The sequence below is a fragment of the Microtus pennsylvanicus genome, chromosome 12 (assembly GCF_037038515.1).
Source record: "Microtus pennsylvanicus isolate mMicPen1 chromosome 12, mMicPen1.hap1, whole genome shotgun sequence".
NCBI lineage: Eukaryota > Metazoa > Chordata > Mammalia > Rodentia > Cricetidae > Microtus > Microtus pennsylvanicus.
Window position 1 is genome coordinate 69929171 of NC_134590.1, and position 22144 is coordinate 69951314.

At 43.9% G+C, this 22144-nt stretch overlaps 1 protein-coding gene across 1 annotated transcript in view; it reads right to left on the reverse strand.

Annotated features, from left to right (window-relative positions):
- Positions 1-7426: 7426 nt before the first annotated feature.
- Pkd1l1 (polycystin 1 like 1, transient receptor potential channel interacting) overlaps positions 7427-22144 on the reverse strand; it is a 109539-nt gene continuing 94821 nt past the window's right edge. The window contains exons 48-51 of the mRNA XM_075942809.1: positions 20029-20259; positions 17722-17880; positions 16783-16953; positions 7427-8177 (exon numbers count right to left, since the gene is read on the reverse strand). Coding sequence (XP_075798924.1) covers positions 8157-8177; positions 16783-16953; positions 17722-17880; positions 20029-20259 — 582 coding nt within the window. The 3' untranslated portion in view covers positions 7427-8156. The remainder of the gene's footprint in view (positions 8178-16782; positions 16954-17721; positions 17881-20028; positions 20260-22144) is intronic.

Consider the following 22144-nt stretch of genomic DNA (forward strand, 5'->3'; position numbering starts at 1 on the left):
TGAATATCAGCAGGTGGTTGCTTCCCGAACATCTGGTACCAATGTGGTGTAACCAACACCGTTACACTGAGTATCACTGCATCTCTGGTTCTATCTCTTCAATGTTTATTTAGAATTTAGATTTAGAATTCTGTGTGCCTTGAAAAATGGGATGTTTCTAGAAAATGGGTAATTTATTCATCTTTTCATAAATGTTGCACTCAAGATGATGATATTATTTTTCTTTGCTAGTGGGATGAATTTGTCTTTTGCTTGTTTTTTCTTACTTCTTATTGACTTGAGCAATTTGCATTTCTCTATTAACTCTGCTGCAGACGTCCGTGTCTTGGCATTCTTTTCAAAATCCCATCTTTTGGTGTTGATGCTTCCCTGGTCCACTGTTTTCCACTTAATTAGCTTCAAATCTACCCTTCTAAACTCTATATTCCTATGTTATTCATGACTATTTTATTTTATTTTTCCTTTAGGTTTTGGGGTTCAATATTAAAATTCTTTACTTTCAAACTTTCCTGATTTGTACTAAGCATCTTTCAAAACACAAAATTTTGTTATAAATACTGCTTGAGATTCATGATATAAATCTGCATTATAAGTTCCCTGTAAATCAAAAGTGATTTCAGTATATTTGAAGTTTGCTGTCTGCAAAACATCTATCATTGGGCTTTTTGTTTGGTCAGGGAAGGAATTCCTGGTAACACTACACGGCCCATCTGCTTTCAGCAGCGTACACACTAACCGAGGCGTTTCACAGCTAGTTAGTAGCCAAGAATGCCGACTTGTCCTCCAAATGTAATAATCTCCTTAGCAAATTCTGATCTGAGAATGTGGACTTTAAAAATGAGTTCAAACACAGTACCCTAGCTGACTTCAAAGCTGTGTGTGAGTAACCATTTTATATTGAATTAGTCAAGCCAAGGGGAGAGAGAGAGAGAGAGAGAGAGAGAGAGAGAGAGAGAGAGAGAGAGAGAGAGAGAGCTCTATTAACTTAACAACATTCAATTGTTCACTTTACAAAATAGAGCTTTATTTCAGAAATCTTATATAAATAAATTCTGTTTTGATCTTGTTCTCTGTGTTATTAGATCTAGATGATAACTCGCAGAAACAGACTCAGCAGGGAGAACAAAGTCTATAAAATAAGATTTCAGGCTTCCTACATTAGGCAGAGTCAGAAAAACCATCAAATGGGAATACAGCCATGCTCAGCTCAAGTGCAACTGGGGAACAAAACACTTAGGAGAAGACAAACTATGAATTGTCACCATGGGTCACAGACCGATGATACATGAACTTGAATTTTTGCCTTGGCTTTCCGGTTCCTTGTGGGAACTGAACAATTAACAGCTTATCGGAACCTTAGCTCTTCTGTAAATGGAGGTGGCAGGCAAAACTGTGCAGGGTGTTGGCTGTGTGCTTGAACACCTGCTTCTCAGCTAGTGGCACTGCCTTGTGTTTGGGGCACCTGCCTGGCCAAGTTGGATAGTAAAGCATGGGCCTTGGGAGGTAGACCTAAGGTCTGGTTTCAAGAAACTATTTTTCTTGGCTTCTAGTTGAGCTGCTATCTGGTCATAATATTCCTCTATTTAGACTTTCTTTTACATAACTTAATTTTTCTCCTTTTCCCGTCCCTTCCTTTATTTTACTCATAAAATATCTCTATACTCACCCTTAATACTTCCCAACTCCACATCATGCTTAACGTTATCTTTTCCAGTTTGTGTTCCTGGTCAATAGTGGTTTATTAGCGGGATTTACTTCATTCCTACTCCACTTCCTCTTAAACGTTCATCCTCACTCCTATTGGATTATAAATGTATTTGTGTATCTTTTTTGGCTTGGTGTTGTTCTTTTCTCCTCCTTGAATGGTATTGGGAATTGAGTATTTAATAGTGGGCAGCTCCATAAGATCCCCACGTAGAACCAGAAGATAGAATCAAACCAACAGATGAGGAAACCGCAACAGAGAAGTGAAAGAAAAAAATATCTGATAAGAAGCAAGGCAACATGAGTCCTCCAACACTGCAGCTCAACTCCTGAATTCATAACTGCTGAATTATGTGACAGATTGTTGAATGAAGAAATAGAATATTTTAGAGATGATAATGTCATTGATGAGATAGAAACAAGCAAATGAATGGAGTAGGGGAATCAATTCAAGACATGGAAAAACAACTCAGAAATGTGGGGAAAATCAGAAACATGTATAATAAAGTGTCAGTAAGGAAACCAAGATTTTGGGGGAAAAAATCCCACATAGAAATACTGGAAAAGAAATATACTTCAACTAATTAAAAACAAAAATAAAACCACCTTCTCAACAGACTGGTGTAGTAATAGGAGTGGCGGCCGCTTCCCGCCACCTGGCTAGCTTTACCCGAAATAATTACACGGAAACTGTATTCTTTTAAACACTGCTTGGCCCATTAGCTCTAGCCTCTTATTGGCTAATTCTCACATCTTGATTAACCCATTTCTAATAATCTGTGTAGCACCATGAGGTGGTAGCTTACCAGAAAGATTCTTAACCTGCTTCCCTCTCAGAGAGGAGAGGCATGGCGTCTGCCTGACTTGGCTTCTTTCTCCCAGCATTCTGTTGTCTACTCCACCTACCTAATTTTCTGTCCTATTAAAGGGCCAACGCAGTTTCTTTATTTAACCAATGAAATCAACACAAAACAGAAGACTCCCACATCAGACTGGATCCAGCAGAAGAAAGTGGTGGAGGAAAAAAGAATGGACTATGACATTCAAAAATCAATGAAAAAAAGTGTGTGACTATAATATCCATGAATTGTGGGGTACAACTGGAGACAAACTTAAGAAATCACAGAATTGTAGTGCGCTGCATGGCAGATTTAGCTTTTACTCAGATAAAAATGGTTTATATGCTGCACAGTGCTTCCCAGAGTTGAGGTACTTTAGGATGGCTCCCACTGGGCAGTCTCAGAGGCAGTAAACATTGGCTCTAGCCATGCCCACTTAGCAAAAAAAAAAAAAAAAATAGAAAGAAAGAAAGAAGGAAAGGAAGGAAGAAAAAGATGTTTCTGGTCAGAAAATAATTACAGATACACAATAAAGACAGATTCAGATAAAAAAAAGACCTCTAAATGGGTCACAGTGTTGGATAAATGTATGTAGGCATGAGAGAGAGAAGAAAAAGAGTATAGAGAATTATAAAAAGAAGTAAATCATTTTTTAAAAAATAAAAGAAGGTCTTTAAAGAGACAGTAAATTTGTAGAAAAAGTAATAGGAATAAAGAAAAATAAGCCACATAAATATGAAATATACACAGAGAGTCTGGATTATGTATGTTATTTTTTTTTTAATTTTTGGACTGCAGAGACATTTGATTCTGGGGACTAATAGCTAAACCAACATATATGTTTTAAAGGTTTCTTGACTTCAAAATTTGAGTCTAAGAATATTTTGCTTTAGAAAAGATGTTCTGCTTTTGTTTCCACAGAAGATGAGAACCTGTGGATTAATTCCAGACTAATGTGGTTTGGTGAACCAATACTCTCTGAAAGGTTGCTGTGAATACCCCCCAAAATTACTTCACCCCACAAAAAGCAGGAAGCAGTTTGGAAAGAACTACACCCAAATTCCCTAAATGATTGTTTATACATTTTTGTTTACATTTAAACGGGGATATACTATAGAGATTTGCATTGGTATGGATCTTGCTTTATTGATACAAATTTAAGGTCAATTTTATTATATGCATATTTCTGCTCTTTATTAAGGTATTGTGTTCTTGCAGCTCACTTAAAAATGTAATGTACAACTAAGAAATACAGGTTAATAGTCATCTATAATAGTCAAGTTTGTAGTCATGTTAACTAGGTTTTCTAGATATATATATAGAGAGAGAGATTTCAGTTAGCTAGGTATTCAAGTATTTCAGAGACCTTCAGAATATGGCATTTAAAATGTTTAAGACCTTAGTACTTTTCACAACAATGAGACACATCAGCTCCTGGAAGCACCAATCTACGTGAGGAGGATGATGGACATCAAAGAGGCTCTTTATGAAGTTGGTTAGCCATTTGGGCAAGAAACTGCTCTTTTCTGGACTGCTTGATGAACTGGACATGCAGGACCTACAGAGAAAGGACTGCTGAACTTGCCTAAAGGTGATGCAGTCCTTTGGGGTTCCTATTTCATGAAAGAGTTTGCCAGACATTCTACAGGACACAGAAGAAAGTAACTGAAAAACAGCCAAAATAGGCAAACTGTCTTTGAAATTTCCTGCTTCATGGAAAAGTCTGCTGGATACTATGGGCCAGAAGGCTGAAGATGGAAGTTCTAATGTTACAGAAGAACTTTGGGTGACTGTACAGGCAGCAAGATGTCTCTCTCAATTCTAGAGTTTTGGAAGTTGTTTACAAGGCACTTCAGTTAACTCAGGTAATATTATATCCTACTGGGGTCTTTGATGGAGTTGAAGACTAGATAGTCATAGTTTTCCTTAGTTATGATAAAATATAAAGAGACATAAATATTGTAACTATAATTCTTGCTTGATAACTGTTTTGTTGTATATAATTTTACTATGTTAAAGTTAAAACCTTCCTTTTTATTTAAGAAAAAGGGGAGGTGATGTGGGATTCCCCTCTGTATGCTGTGATTACCATTTATTAATAAAGAAGCTGTTTTGGCCCTGTGATAGGGTAGAGCAGAGCTAGGTGGGGAAAACTAAACTGAATGCTGAAAGAAGGAAGGTGGAGTTGAGAGAAGCCATGGAGCCACAGCTGGAGACAGACATTCAGGAACCTTGCCGGTTGGCCATGAGCCTTGTAATAAAATATGAAATAATGGAAATGGGTTAATTCTAGATATAAGAGCTAGCTAGCAATTATCTTAAGTGATTGGCCAAACAGTGATTTAAATAATATATTAAAAATTCACAGAATTGAGAAAACAGAGATAAAAACAAAAGGCATAGAAAATTGGTTTAGTGATCCTGTAGCAGGAACCTCTTAAACCCAGGGAAGGAATTGGACATATAAGTAGAAGATGCTTTTAGAACTTCAAATTGGCCTGCCAGGGAAGGATCTCTAGTCCACGATAGTCAAGATGCCAACATTACAGAGAGAGAGAGAAAGAGAGAGAGGGAGAGAGAGAGAGAAAGAGAGAGAGAGAGAGAGAGAGAGAGAAGGAGAGAAAGAGAGAGAATATTAAAATCTGTAAATAAGCATGCCAAGTAGCAAAGGCCAGTACACTAGAATATCCTCAGTTGATCATTAGCAACCCCAGGAGCCAGGAAATAGTTCAAGCGCTGAATGTAAATAGCTGTCCACCCAGATTGCTGTGTTCAGCAGAACTGTCTCTTAAAATTGATGGAGAAATCAGGATAGTTCAAGAGAAGCCCAGATTAAATCAGCTTGTGACTGCCAAACCAGCTCTACAGATGGTGCTTAAAGGGACAGCACACACAGTTAACAGCATACACGGTGGACAACATACCCACAGCCAAATATTAGTCAGAATTCAGGAATCCTGTAGAAGAGGGGGGAAAATTATAGGAGCCAGAACGGTCAAGGACACCACTAAATGCAAAGACTCAACTACCCTGGGCTCATAGGGGCTCACAGAGACTGAACCAATAATCAGGGAGCCTGCGTGGGACTGACCTAGGCACTCTGCATATATGTTACAGTTGTGTAGCTTGGTCCTCTCTCTTGTGGGACTCCTAAGAGTGGGAACAGGGGCTGTCTCTGACTCTTTTACTGGATTTTGGGACCCTACTACTCATACTGGCTTGCCTTTCCCCGCCTTCATATGTGGGACAGTGTCTAGTCTTATTGCAACCAGATATGTGTTTTGTTGATATTCACGGGAGATCTGCCCTTTCCTGAACAGAAATGGAGGAGTGGATTGGGGAGTGAGAACAGAGGAGGGTGGGGGAAGGGGCTGGGAGGAGAGGAAAGGGGGGAACCGTGGCCAGGCTATAAAATAAAAATAAAATAAAAGACATAAAATGTCGTAAGCAAAGACTAGCTGGCCATTTGGTGAGAGTGAAGAATACCACAAAGAAATAGGTTTGCAAAAGTAAAGGCCAGGCTCACGGGACTTCAGAGGGAAGCAGGGACTCTACTGGAAATCAAAAGAGAGGCCACCATTTCACACTCTGGCAAAGAATCTGGCTACATAGAGCTCGCATTGTGACATTTGCATGAAGCTGAATTCAAAAGTAATTGGTGGAGGAAATTCAAAACAGCAAAGTATTGGGGCAATGGAATGGTTACTGCTCCGTGTGTTTGATCTGAGCTACGGTGAGAATTTAAAGCAAGAAGCAGAGCAGAAAGATTTGAATGATATGCAATTTGTCCAAGAAAGAAATGTGAATATATTTAAAGTTTAAGATCAGGTGAGTGCCGACAAAGACATTGTAATTATGAAAGAGAATAGTCCCATTGAAGAGAGACAGTTCACTTTGCACAGGGACAAAACCAAAGGAGCCTTGATGTCCAATCTCACACTTGGAAGACTCTCAGTGTAAAACTGAAAACCTAATCTAAATACTTCCATCTAAGGAGAATTCCCGAGAAGACAGAGCCTCCTCCAGGGCACACCAGCTTAAATGGACCACCACAGGCAGCTAAGTGGTTGCTGTGGCTGTGGCCCCAGGGGACCAGGCCATGCCTCAAGCTGGAAGCACAGCCTGGTATTGTTCGCCCACTGTTAGCTTTGCAGAGACGTAGAAAGTAAGAGTTTCAGGGTCTCACAGCCTTGTGATGAGGATTCGGAAAAAGCTGGCAAGGCCAGGCAATGCATAATAAGGTCAGAGTTCCTGCAGAGAAGAGGTCAAGAGAGGTCACTGTGTGAAGCTGCAGAGGTGAAATTCAAGTTGCAATGTCTATTCCAGTTGGAGATATCAGAAACATGGGACATTGTCAAGATACCAGGTGGATCCAGTCCAAGAGAGAACCCATGTCTGTTGCAGGAAGAAGGATGTAGGTGTGGATTTATTGGTGCTCAGTGTGTGTCAGTCTGTAATAGAGACAGGCCACCACATTGCTGATGTGTAGATCTATGTCTTCCAAGACTTTCATTTAGGGATTGGCCCATCTTGTAAAGTTGGCCCCTGACCCTGTGGAACTCCCAGGAATCAAGCCCTTCCCTTGATTTCCAAGGCCCTTGTCTTCTTGAAACAGACCGACCCTGAATGCAAGACAAGACTTAAGATCTGGGGAAGAATTTTTACTGAAGAACAGTTATGACCTCACTTTAACAACAGCACAAGATGCTGAATGAAGACGTTCTTCCCAAGTGATGAAATCAGGACATCTTGTCCTGTGGAGAGAATCTCAAATCTTTGAAAATCTATTCTTTCCTAGCCTTAGGTCAATGAAGAACCCAAGTGTACCCAAAACAGACCATGGTCTCGCCTCAGCACAAATGTTTCCATTTATTTTTGGGCTCATTGGCAAAATGTACATCCAGAAAGAATGGCAATTAGACCTTGCTGACAGCAGATACTTTGCCAGTGTTTTCCTAGCAAGGTAGATGGGGTACACATTTTATCCAGGAGCGCCTATCAGGTCAAATCATAATGGCAGTGTGTGCTGGTAATATGGTAATACATATAACATTCTCTGCAGTCACTGGCTAGCTGAGTTTCCTATGCCAATATATCTATAGGACACAGTCTGCCTAAACACTAATGAGTGTTTCACAGCAAAAAATATATGGAAGTGCGTATTGTGTTGTTAAGGAGCAAGTCTTTGCTCACGCAACCATGACGTCACTGAACGTGGCTTACAGTTCAGCCAGGTTTTGTCTCTGTGTCTGGGTCAGCTTATCCTTGCCGCACATCCTGCCTGTGGCTGTGGAGGAGACACTGCTTACAGATATAGGCACATTACTGTGATCTCCTAGAATTCAGGGTTCTGAAGCTTCCAGAAGGACTCCAGCTTACAGGATCCGAAAGCACAAACCTCTGCCCTCCCTCCCCATGCTCAAGAGCTTGGTAGCATAGAAACACATGTTTCTGGGTCACGGTGAGGCTGGAATCTCACAAGCAACGAGCAGCTCAGGATGGCTGGCAGCTGGGCTCAGCAGGCATCTTGGGTGGAGTGTTCACCTTGCACACACAGCTGGGGAGAAGATGGCTGGGAGCTGGAGAAACCTGATGTCTAGGATAGTCTTTTCTTTACTGCCATTCTCTTGTCTGCTGGGAAAATCATGAATATTTTAAATTAATTTCTCAGTTAATACATAGCCCTCCCTACCAATACTTCTTGCTGGTACTAGTCAGGGACGGTTCTCTTCAGTATCTACATGGCCACTTAGAACCATTTGTTACTCCAGTTCTGGGGATCCAATGCCCTCTTCTGGCCTCTGTGGATACTGCACACACACAGGCACACATGTGTTCACATAAAATAAAATAATAAGCATTTAAAAAGAATATTGGTACATTTGTGTGAGTTGACTTCTGGGACCTGCTCTGAGATCTGTGCCATCCCCTCTGCCATTGTCACACAGTATTTATTGCTGTGGTTATGTAAAGTGCTGTTCCTTCCTGTGCCAGGCACCAGATTCCTCCCTCTTGACTATGACTCAGCATCCTAGGAATCAGTAGCTACTTGTAGGAGTCACAAATTGTGTCATCCAGAGGTTTCAAAACAGGAGACTTGGGCCCTACAGGCAAAGGATGTTGATGTGTGTTTCAAAGGTCTGCACACATTTCTGAACTTTCTGATCTAGTTTTCTTACTCTTGCCAGGCAGCAGGACCAGGCTGATGGGGAAAATACCACAAGTTTTTGCAAGGATACAAGGAGAGACTACAAGAGAGAAGCCCTGTAACCACAAATGTCTGGAAAACTACTCAAGGCACACCTACTACAAAGAAAGGCTTTCTGAGGCCACACCTTGATTAAGGACAAGAGCTAGTGTGTTCATAATTTTAACTTCTTGTAATGTAAGGAAAACCTATAGTAGTGAGAGAAGTCAAGGAGACTGCTGGCCAGAATCAGTTTGTACAACTTCGTTCTACATTTTCCCAAAGTTTCAACAGTAGATAAAAACATCACGGCATCCTCACGGTGACTGGTGACATGGCCATGGAATGCCCTCACATGCTACCTGCAACCCGGAGTCTCTATCTTCCACTTGAGGCAAACCCAATGGGAGGCAGGATGACCTCTGTACCATAGAAACCCTTGAAACTGCTCCAGTTTTCCTTTTCCTTGAAACAAAATAACCACCATCTTGTCATTGGATAGCAGATAGCTTTGGGCATACCTGTTAGTGGTGACATTAATGCAGAAGCTCCTGGGGCATTGTTTACTGTTAGGGACACTGGCTGCCACACTGCTAGAGACATGGAGTGTTGGTGACATGGCTGAGGTGAGCCTTAGGGAGTTTCCACATGATCTACAAGGATCCCTGCCTCACAGGCCACCAACGTACATCCCTGTTTTCTGTTACTTTTGTGGCCCTGTGGATACTCTTTGGCAACCACGCAGTGCTTAGGGAAAAGACCACTGTATTCCTATTTGAAATTGTCACTTTAGTGGAAGAAATTAATCTTTGGGTATTGCGCAGTCTGATGAGGGGGGGAACAAAACTGAGATGATCAGCTTCTCATATCAAGTACGAGAGCTTAAATATTCTCTGTTTAAAAAAAATTTGCTTCTATATATGTGTGTGTGAGTGTATGTGTGTGAGCATGTATGTGTATATATATGTATATATATGATTGTGTTTATGGATATATGGGGGTGTGTGCTGAATGCACATGTATGCTCATGGACCATCTTAAGTGTGGAGGTCAGAGGACCACCTGCAGGAGTAGGTTCTCTCCTTGAGAAGTCAGAGATTGAGCTCAGGTTGCCTGGCTTGGTCGCAGGTTCCTTTACCCACCAAGATTCTTTGTGGGTCCCAAGCATCACTTTTATATAAGCTCTACAGACTAAAAGGAGAAAGTGAAAAAAGTATTAGAGTATTTCACTTTACTTTTATCCAAGAGGCAGAATTCCTAGGAACACCGGAATTAATGTGAAACCGTGTGAACTTTGTCTCGGAAATTTACAGTGGCATAAATGTTTGTGATGGGCTATTTCCTCCCCAAAAAGAGAATGTTGATGTGCTAATCTTCAATGCCCAGAAATTATGGCTTTTGTGGGAAGTGAGATGCGTTCATCACAGTGGGCTCTAATCCAGCACAACCGTGTCTTTACATAAAGAGAAAACCTGACCACGGAGAAACACAGACGGGGGCGGAGGGATCTCCATTAGAACGAGGTTGCCCCAAGCCATGGAGTGCCCAGAAGCTGGGGGAAAAGTCTAGCAAGCTCTTTCCATCTGAGCCACGGACCTCAGTCTTCAGACTGTGAGATGTCATATTTCTGATAGTGATATTTGTTACCTCACTCCAGAGAACTAATACAGCCCCTTTAACTAGCATTTGGGGACAATCGTTATTGAAGTTTTCTCTAAGCCAATGAGACAAAAACTGCTTCAAAAAAGCAGCTGGTTCATAATACATTCTAATCCTGGAAAATTTAAAGATTCCAGTCTTGTGGCCCACCCCCCACTACAGAGAATGTCGTTTTTGTAAATAAATTCCATGCTCGCAGTGACACAGAAGCCCTGGTTTATCTCCAATGTCACGAATGCTAGGCTAGCTAGCACGCATCCGAAGAAAGGGGGTGTGCGTACCAATATTTCAACTTCGCTGGCGCTTGCGTGCCAGGAGGGGGATAAATCAGGAGCTGCAGAATGTTTCTCCCTGTGCAGCCACCGCAGCAGACACAGCGTGGAAGCTGAGAATCCTTATCTTGGAAGGCTCTCCACTTCAGCATCGATGGCTGAGTTTTACGTTTCTTGCACTCCTGATACACCCAATAGTCGTAAATCACATCTAAGCAGTTCTATTAAGTTTAACGAGCTTTTCTTGTGATGTCCAGCCAAGGGGAAAAAAATACCAAGATATACTTAAAAACTGAAAAGCTTAAGGAAAAAAAAATGTCTTCTAAGAACTATTAAAACTATTGGTCACCATGGTGACCCTGTCCTTGTGCAGTCCCCGGGCTTGAGCAACACAAGAGACTCTTTCAAAAAGCTTTTCAGTGGAAAATTGTTTCAAACTTAGAAAAAACAAAACATAAGAAAAATTCCAAAGTTCTCGCAAACCCTGCCCTTGGAGTTCTTCATCAACCTTTGCCCTGTTTGGCTTAGCTTTTGGCTCTTTTTAGCCATAGGCTTTGTCCATCACTTTCTGCTTGATAATCAGTTTGCTAAGCATTTACTGTGTGTCTTCAGGAGTAGAGAAGACACAGATTGTGATGTAACTCTCTCAGCGCGGGCAGAGACAGAAAGGAAGATCATTTTTACTTGAGTCCCAGAACACAGCCGCTCCTGGCTTGTTAAACATCTCCTGGGAACGGCGGGGTGCATTCCTCCGGGAGCCTCTCCCTTTCATTCGTGAATGCACTGTTTGTGGCCCCTTTCCATTTCATGGAAGAAGCCCATCGCACCCAGAGCTAAACGGGCACAAAAGTTGCCAGATTCTTGCTCATCTTTCTGAGATTTTCTGCTGTTTAGTGTTGCTCGCCATTGCCTCCTTAGTGCCCAGAGTGGTGACAGGCACATGCATGAACCTTGACGCCTGTTTTTAGTAGTCTAGATTAAGCCCATACAGAGAAAGAAGAATATGTTCATATATTAACTTCGTTTGCCAATGACACAGTGCCCTTTGTTTTAGGGAGGGCATGTGGTACGAGGCTGCACTCTGTGCCCATAGGTCCCACTCTGTAGTTAGAAATGAATCACTGTCAACAGGAGCTCAGTGGTGGGGACCTTGAGACTTCTATGCCCGCATCAGAAGGAGCAGGACCATTCAGGGCCCTCTGCTTTCCTCATGTGAGGGCTGATGTGGATTTACTTGAAGCACAGCCTGCCTCTCCCTCCAGAATTCCAGCTCAGTGTTTAAATTACCTTATCCCCCCGCATCAGTAAGATAGTACCACATGACTGAAGGGTAGTGTTGTGGATGTCAGCTATAAGCACAAAGTCTATCAGTGACACTCAACCTCCTGAAGGCTGTGACCCTTTCATACAGTTCTTCAGGCTGTGGTGACCACCAACCATAAAATCAGTTTATTGCTACCTCATAGCTGCATTTTTGTTACTGATATGAATCATAACACAAATATCTGACATGTCGGGTCGTGACCCACAGGTTGAGAAGCGCTGGTCTAGACAGAGGCTCACTGTGAAGCTGGGTGCTCTAAATTATCCCCATGGTGCCTCACAAACTGGCAAAGGAAAGAACAGCAAGAAATGAAGAGCGAGCTTCAGAATTCAAGTGCATAGTTCGAACCCACCCAAAATCAGAGCCTCTGGCCTCTGCACAGGAGGCTTCTCTGCAAGCAGAGGAGGCCTGAACTTTATTCCCCAGATGCAGAACATTAACCTAAATTTTCCACCTACAAAAACTTCTCTTCTTCCTTCCTGGCAGAAGGACATTAAGTAATTACACTTAAAAATATTCTGTGTTGAGCCGGGCAGTGTTGACACATGCCTTTAATCCCAGCACTCGGGAGGCAGAGGCAGGCAGATCTCTGTGAGTTTGAGGCCAACCTGGACTACAAGAGCTAGTTCCAGGACAGGCTCCAAAAGCTACAGAGAAACCCTGTCTCGAAAAAACAAACAAAACCAAACAAAAAGTATTTTGTGTTAGGGATAGGAGCCAGGGTCTTATGTGTGGCGCTCTGTGGAGCAGCTGCATATGCCCCACTTGAGTAGATCAACTGTGTCCTGAGATAAAATGTCCCCTTCTGGCTGACTCCCCCTGCCTGAACCACATCACAAAAGCCAAGTCGAGAGGAAATCTTATGGGGCAAAACCTTCATAGCATCTCTCAATTGCCCTGTGGACTCAGGCCTGGCTAGCATCTGCAGAGGAGGGGTACCCTGAGTGGCGAGGGCCCTGGACCACAACAAGAAGCGTAGCAGGAACTTTCCTTTGACTGTAGGTGGAGGTAGCTAAAAGGCAGGGGAGAGCCAAGAATCACAGAATGAGCAATGAGCCAGGGGCGAGAAGAGGCGGTAGGCCTGGCAGCCACAGCGTTCTGGTGCTCTGAGTCATTTGAACACAAAGAACAATGCAGCTTGCAGGTGGCTAGCGATAGCTCCGGGCAGCCTCGCCTGCTTTTGTAGAGCGATACCAATCTTAATTATTATTGGTTAAGATGAAAAACAACTGCCCCGGAGTTAGGAAAATCAAATGGGTCCTGTTCTTGGTTTCCATCACACAAAGGGGAGTCTGTTCTGCAAACCCAGTTGGGCTTGGCCTGCTCGGGGACCACTGACACCCAGCTCCTTCCCAGAAGGACAGCTAACTCGTGCTGCGGAACCTGGGTGCTACAGGCTCTGGCAAACCCAGCTACGGCGGCTTGTGTGTAATACGCTTTTGATAAATGCTTCATAAAGTGACTGTTCAGAAAACAATTGCGTTTTCCCGTGGGAGGGGAGTAAAATTGATGATTGTGGTAGCGCCAAGCACTTAATGTCACACAAGAACAGCTTGTCCTTGGGGCACAGATTACAAGTATGAGTCTTTGCAGTCTCTGGCATGAACACAGCAGAGTGTTAGGAAACAAGCGTGGATTCTGATGCATAGAGAATACAGAAGGGCTCGCAAGAGCATGCATCATGCATAAGGAAACTCCTCAGACACACTTGGCGATTCTGGCCCTTAGAGTCATGACATTGATGTCCATAAGTGTACTTACAGGAGACAGTGGGAGGAGATTTATATCTTAGCAAAACTCCAGTGGGAACTGGAGATGCAGCTCTGCCTAGAGTTCTTGCCTCAACTGTACAAAAAACAAAACAAAACAAAAAACCCTCAAGCGCACTTGAGGCCTGCTGCTTGAGGCCCAGTGTCTGATGTACCCCAACTGTCTGTATCCACAGAAATACCTTATTTAGGGTCAATTCCTTTTAAAAGAGGGCTTTAGACATTAGGAAGAGACACTGAATTTCACTAAAAACAGATGTGGCGAGTCAAATGATATTTTACTCTTGTTTTGGTGAAGGGGTGTTAATATATTTTTAATACAAAAAATTTAAAACTCATAATCATGGGATATTGTTCTTTTAGTCTGATGCTGGATCTTGCTTGCTAGTGTTTATGTATATGGTTTTTGGTGTCAAAATCAGTACAGCTGGTAGGTTTTTGAAGTTTGGGATATCTTGCTATAGTTTTTAATCAATGTATTTCTTGTTCTAAGACAACACATTTGAAAGGTTTCTTCCGTGTGTCGAGGAACAGTTTGCAGGCACTCTGGGCTCGGCTTTTCCATAGGAGCATGACTCCCACTCGGGCCACATCTGGCTTGTAGTTTCAAGGGTGCCCATCCCAACTCTGCTTCACCTCCCTCTCTTTTCTGGTCAATTTCTCTGTGTGGGGTTATATACAGCCATCTTGTCTTCCCTAAAATTTTGTCATTCACTCAATGTCCCCAAATGTGTTTCCTATTTCCCCTTTGTATTGTATACGCTTGCATCTGCCGTCACCCACGTACTTCGCTGTAGGACAGCTGACGGCTTACAAGGTCGCCTCTAAGGAACGACTTTGTCTTGCTGTTGGCTCCACTCAGTTGCGCCTCATGTTGACCATTCCCACCCTTGGGCTTTGCTGAGTGCATGCGAATTTTGCTGCTGAACTGGGTTGAAAATAGACATTTTCCCCTCATTCAACTGTTCCTGGAAGTACTGATTTGCTAGAACAGGCCAGCCCGGTTCTACCCTTATTTTCCTCAGCTCTCACGGCACGGACATTCGCATGGTTCTTTTCCTGCTGACAGTTTACTATGATCTTTTCAGTTTTTCATGTTACAGAGGCTGTGGGAACCTCTTGTTCTTTCTCTCTGCATATGTGCATTCTGGCTTTTTAAGTGTGTCATGTGGTTGACCATTCTATTTCCTAGTCTCAAAAATTATACTTTTCCTTTCACGTGTACCACTGAGATGAACCTTTGGATTACTTCAGTAATTAGAATAATAATCGTAAAGTGGAGCTTTTTAAACCATGTAGAAGCAGCCAGTGACGCTATCTCGTCAGCAAAAGAATGACATTATTACTTTAAGTCTAGTGTCTAACATTTACCCTAGTTTAAAGAGATCTAAATCCACTTTTTTTTTTAACCCTGGGATATGAGTTCCTTTTTGGATATATGGATAGTCCCTGACTTATGATAATTGAAAGTACAATTTTTCAGTGTTAAGGTGATGGCTCAGAGTTCAAAGATTAAAAGGTAGCACCACCCTTGCAAAGGACTCAGGTTCATTTCTCAGCACCAGCATTTAGTGGCTCACAAGTGCCTCTAAGTTACAGTTCCACAGGATCTGACAGTCCATATGCTTTTCTGGTCTCCATGTGCACCAGTGCACATAAACGCATGCAAGCACACATATGCACATAAAAACTGGTGATAAATGGATGGTAGATACATAGATAGAATGAGAGATTGAGAGATAGATAGATAGATAGATAGATAGATAGATAGATAGATAGATAGATAGATAGATAGATCTTTTCAGAAACAATGGCACTTTCTATAGAGGCCCTAAAGCGTCACAGACCCTGACTAGTTCTACTGAGACTTGGTTCTGTGCCATACTGCGTTGCTTATTCTGCGGCTCAGCAGTCCTGGTGGATCAAATGCCTCTCTGTGCACCATTTCAAGTTATGGTGGGTATTTTGGGATGGAGCCCCATTGTCAGTGGAGAAACATCTGTATAGACCTGAATCCTTACCCTCTCTCTTATTCTCCTTTTCAGATTTCTATGTACATTATTATTCCTAACATAAATTTTAACTTTTTTTTTAAAAAAAATTACTTTTGCTGAGTTTTCTCAGGCCCTCACTCTTTGCTCATCTTCTTGCAAATCTATTCTTATTCTTCTCTTCATTGTGTACAGAAATGCATTTCTCTATGTCTATGGATATAGAGAAACTCCTTTCTTCTTTCATGTTAACTTAGTCTTTGGTTTTTTGTTTTTCAAGACAGGGTTGGTTTTTTTTTAATAGTCCTGGCTGTCCTGGAACTCGCTCTATAGATCAGGTTGGCCTTGGACTCACTGAGATTCACCTGCCTCTGCCTCCCGAGTCCTGGGATTAAAGGCACGTGCTACCACTGCCCAGGGGAACTCGTTCTTTCTTTTTTTTATTTCTACTTTGTGCTCTTTCTTCTTAGCTTTGTACTCCCACTTTGAAATAATAATTTTCTTCACTATTTTTCATGAGAGAATGCCTTGCTTGCAATAGCCACTCTTTTGTGGCAATTGCTTTTAGATGTATGCTCCTTTGCCCTCGCCTTTGACTGGCAGCTCCGGATGTGCCAATCTGGAGCCCCGTGCATACTCTTACACATGGCAGCATCCAGATGCACATCTTTCCCTCCCTGTTCTAATCCTCAGTGCACTCATCAGCAGGCTGTTTAGCACTGCCCGCCACATTCTGTGTGAGCAGACATCCCTCATCTCTGCGAGATGCTCTTTCCATTTCTGCGTCTCGGTCTCTTTATTGATTACAGTTAGAATGGGAAAGGATGGGGCATATAGATATCCATTGCACCACTGGAAACTTGAAGTCTTGCCATACATTTTAAATAATTTAAGTAATTCTGGCCAGAGCCCATCTCCGCACCAATGTATTCTTACATTAGAGGGTTTTTATACAAATCTACCTTATGATTTCAGACCAACTTGAGAATATAAAGTTTGCTGTGTAGAAAGTTAAAAAATAATTTGTGTAGTCTTACCACAGTAGTATGGTACCCTGGAATGCCAACGAGAGGACTGTCCTCTGTCCTTGACTCCGCTGTCCTCCTCCACTGGTTTTCTAGGCTAGAGAGTTCTAGGCTGTCAGACAAACCATCAATCTTTAGCAGAAGTTCATCCAATAGGCTTGAAAATTCATCCAGGTAATAATTCTTAGGGGAAGAAAATGAGATTGGTAAAGGCATACACGAATGCAAAATTTTTCTTTTGCCCTCATTATCTGAATTATTCAGTGATGCCAACTTTAGACAGTTTTCCCTGTTATAAGATATTAAGAACCCAGAAGATTTGGGTGCTGGGCCGGCTTCTTTCTGTCGGCCTCGGTTCCTTCATGTATGGTTTGTGCACACACTGTTTCATTCATAAGTGTTACCGCTAATGACGCTTTGACAAAGGGCCACTGAATGGATTTGAAGTCATAATGGGCACATGATGGGCAGTAAGCCCTATCCAAACACACGGTGCGATGACTGTTTTTCGCGGGCTTCAGGGCCACACGGAATGCTGTATACACAGCAGTCACGGATGACGGCTGAGAAGTCACTGTGAAAATACCTAGATTGGACTTGTTTGTATTAGTGTCTGGAGTGCCCAAGCCGAAGTGTCAAGGGCCCCATGGTTTGGGTAGAAGTTTGGGTCTGATAGCCAGCGCCAAAAGCCAGTGAGTAATTCAAGGAAAACCTGGAGACTCTTAAGTTTTCAACAGTACAGGATGTAGTGAGCAGCGGCGGAGTCCGCAAACCCTGCGAGCTTAATAGTATTTCAAGGGGAGAGTCTGTGAGATCCACTAGGGTTGAGCCTTTGCCATAATAATTGGCACGGATCCACAGTGGTGCTCTTCTAGCAGAAGGCAAGCCTACACGGTAGTGTCATCAACCCGAGTGTGTCACTGCTTCCTGCTCCAAGGTCACACAGCTTACCTGATCCGCAGCCACCTCAGTCTCCTCCAGAGTTGTTTCCAGTCCCAGAATGGCGAGGACTTTACGCCATGCATAAACAGCGACATTTGTAAGTGTCACATGAGATTTTCTTTGAGAAGACTTTCTTTTTCGGAAAAAGGTCAGGAGGGAAGCCCTCAGCTGGAAGAGAGAGAGAGAGAGAGAGAGAGAGAGAGAGAGAGAGAATTCTGTGTCACCAAGCTATGGAATGACTGTCAATGTGATAAACTATGAAGTGGACATTGCATCCACTGCTGATGCTGAAGAACTTCTCAGGAAGCTTGGCAAAACAAAACTAGGAAAACGCCACTCAGGTGTTGAACCTTGGTTTGAGCTCAGCAGTGAGAGCCTGTCTTACTCTGAAGCACACTGCTGTCGTCTCACAGAGGTGTTTCTGTGCAGGGCACACCACCTCAGCTGGAGTGTGGGCTGGTGTCTGGGAGATGGGAGGGAACCAGAGACCCAGCAGACTGTCGCGTCCTCATGTGTGCTAATAAGAGGAGCCAACACTGTGCCCCAGATAGGAGTCCCTGGGCTATTGATTTCCTCACTGCTGACTGAGACGTGTTAGATCACATCCCGTTTATTTTGGAAACTAGCTCAAACAAGCAAAATTTTAGCCATTTAGAGCCTGTCTGCTTCGGACGCCTCGGAGAACCTCACGTGGTTCTGTCCATTGAAATGGAGAAGCTGTGCTGACAGGCCCCAGCAGCTAAAGCTTGCTAAGTCGCTGACCCAGAGCCTCCTTCCCCCTACTGCTGCTGAGCCACACCCTCGGAGCAAGTCAGTACCCCTCCCTAAGACCTCCCTTCCCCCTTTCTTCTGGATTTCCATCGCCTGACTCCACTATAGCCTGCATGTATGTGTGGGGGGCAGGGTTCTACAGTGTGAGGGGCTTCTATGTGGAAACATGTCAAAACATCTCTAAAAAATGTCCCGCCCTTGATCAACCCTTGGCAGGATTGTGTGGGGACACCAAGAGCTGGGAGCACACACAGCTGGCAGATGGACACAGCTTGCCTGCACGTCTGAGGGCTGGCTTCAAACCACAGAAGGCAGTTTAAACAACCAAAGAAGCTGGTGTGACTATAGGTATTAAATCCCAGCACTCAGGAGGCAGAGACAGGCAGGTCTCAGAGTTCAGGGGTGACTTGATCTACAGAATGAGTTCCAGGACAGCCAGGGCTACACAGAGAAACCCTGTCTTGAAAAATCATACAAACCTAAACAAAATTGGACCTCCTGATGCACGGTTTTAATTCTAGCGCTTGGAAACAAGAGACAGGTGGGTTCCTAGATTTTACTGGTTGCCAGTATAGCTTACCTGGTAAGTTCCGGGACAATGGGAGGCTTTCTCTTAAGGGGAAGAAAGGCAATCTCTGAGGAATGACACTGAGAGTTGTCCTCTGGCCTCCAAATGCACACGCGGGTGCGCGCGCACACACACACACACACACAATGGATGGATGGAAAGAGAGTTAAGTGAGTGGGCCAGTGAGTGTAGTCATAGGTAAACAGATGGGGGATGGGCAGCTGGGAGGGTAAGTGGTCAGGATGGAGGAAGGAATCAAGCATGGATGGATGAACAGGAAGGAGTGAGCGGGGAATGTGGACCATTGAAAGGAGCTAAGAGCGCCAACCCGTGGGCTGTCAGGGTGCGAGCATATACGTAGCCACTTCTAGTCTAACAATCCACCAATAAGAGCATCGGCAGAACTTCAAGAAACAAAAAGTTTGAGGTCAATGAGAAAGCATTGACCAATTCCTTTCACTTGTATTGAGCATCACCATGTGCTGGGACCACCCTGGGACGGTAGAGCTCTTGGTATAGCTGCTTTGAATGTGGCTAGAATTCAAAGGGAGACAGAAAGGGCTACCTAGGACCATGACTCAGTGAAGCCGGCTTAGAGTTTAGGGGCAGACCAGCTGTAAAAGTGCCCTCTTCACAGAGAAGGGATTCAGGAGAGGCAGCCTGAGATCAAGTTGAAGGTGAGAAGAGACGTTGAGTCACCAAGTGGGAGGCCAGGAAGGCCGTGTTCTGAGCGGAAGTAGCTGTGGTCTTGCTGGACTGTTCTCAGTGAAGGAAGAATCAAGATGATTGTGCTCCCAGCCCCATCTCAGGGCAGTTCAGCTAGATCCTGGGAGCAGGGGTCTGTTCCCATGAGATCTGGCCAACGCAGTCTCTACTTGTTTGTCTATGTGGACAGAGATCACTTTGTCCTGATAGCAGATGCAACCTTCACACACTATGACTTTAAAGTCTAGGCTGCATTGGGGGTATCCACATACCATTCCGAAACATAGAGCGGCCACCAGCAGAAACAGGGCCCCGCAGTAACAAGCCACAGCTCGACGCCCAGACTCCAAGCGATTGCGCAGTGAGTCCTTTTGGTTTCTTCCCAGAAACTGAAACAGCAGCTCAGGAAATGCATCTGTAGAGGTGTTGGGTGATGGCGTCCCGGTGAAGAGCAGAAACCGGCACAAGTGGGAATAGGCAGCCAGCGACAGGGCCCCTAACAGCTGCAGGGAGGAAACCCCGGGATGTTGATTCATCAACTCTCTTTGGGGAAGAGGGCTATTTGGGGACTTCTCAATTATTTTAAGTTGCTAAAAGCTGGGAGAAGAGGATTTTGTGTGCAGCCCAAGCCTTTCTGGTTTCGGATCTTATCCCAAAGAGGCCAACCTCCACCACAGTTGCCCCTCCCAGCTCTCTTTCTGTGTTTCAACCTGTATCTACACCTTCCGAGCCACCTCATGGTTCTGAAAAGAGGCCTGTGCTCTCTTCTCTGCTGTCAGAGTTCTAGTCCCGTCCTTCCACCCTCCTTCCACTGAAGCTAGGGAGACTGTCTGAAGGCCAGGTCATGGTTCACACACATGGACCATGAGGGCCTGTGATGGATGCTCAGCTGTAAAGAGGTTCACCCTTTTAGGCCACCTTGGCTATCAGTGACCTGCCCCTTCAACCTTTGGCCAGGAGCATCTTGCCTATATCTGAGACCTCTACTATATGGGACCTACTGCTACTGTGAGGTCTCTTGTCTATATGTGTCTGGCACTCAGCATGGGCTATGTAAAGATAATGGCTTCAGAAGAACCCAAAAGAGCCACTTAGAGCCAAACTGGTTCTGGTTAAGCTTATGGTTTGGCTGATAGAGACAGGGACTTGGCTTGGGGTCTTGTAGTTGTAGTGTTGGTAGCCCAGTTTGTCTCACGCTGTCTGCTAAAGCCAACCCCCAGGGCTGACACACTTTCTCAGCTGTGATGTCTGGATGGCAGACCACCATCGTGCTATCTGTCTGGGGAATCACTGGCCTCTCTTTCCCTGGCCCTGAATTTAGAATTCCTCGCCTCTTGCCTGGCACTCATTGACTATCCTGAACTCTGAAGTGGTTTGGCACACATCTCTGTGGGACTGAGGAGGAAGAAAGCGTAGCCTAGGCTGAGCATGGTGGGACATGCCTGCCATTGCAGTGCTCTGAGCTGGAGGCAGGAGCATCGGGAATTCAAGGTTATCATTGGCAAGAGAGTGGGCTTAAGACCAGCCTGCGTTACATAAGACCTTGTCTTGAAACAGAATGAAAAAGGGATGGCGACTTTGCCCAGTGGGTAGAGGGAGTTGTTGCTCCTAAAATGGCAGTGTCACTGAAAATATCACAAGTGACATTGTTCATTATATCTTGGGCTCTTCTTAACATAAAAGCACTTTTATATAATGCTAAATGGTATAAATAACAATTTACTGTTAGGTAGGGATCACATAGATCTCTATAATTTCTAAAACAAACAACTTTCTTTGTCATACATCAGCCATGTGTTTCCTGGCAGGTTTATTCGCTGGCCTCTGGTGACATCTATGAGTTGGTTAGGGGTAGCCTAGGTTGAAATATAGGTGTCTTAGACTCGGAGGTATATTCTTTCTGCTCCCATTTGCTGACCTGCTCCTCCAAACACAGGTCCAGCAAGGTCTGGAGTCTATACTTTCTATAGCAGGAGACTCTTGCTTGGGTCCTTGTGCGTCTGTGTGAGGCCTGGGCCCTGAGAGCCAGAACATCCTCACAGTAGCCACCTGGCCAAGTGGTTCTCTTGGATTTGATAGCAATGCAGTCTGTGGCAGAGGTGTGAACATGGTGCTGTACTAGGCCTATGGGGCTGGAGTGAGCGCTTCCCCACTGGGACCTGCTCAGGACCAGTAACCAGGAGCATCATCAGGGCCTAAGCTACACACTGGGCCTGGTTTGGGCCTTCACTCTCCAGTTAGAACTTTTGGCCCATCCCTGGATGGAGACTTGCCCTGTTCAGGCATTGCCAAGCGTTCATGCAAAGGGCTGAGCCCTATATACCCATGATGCTCTTTCGTCCTGATTGGGGTTTCCATCTATGGTCTACTCATGCTATGTGGCTCCTC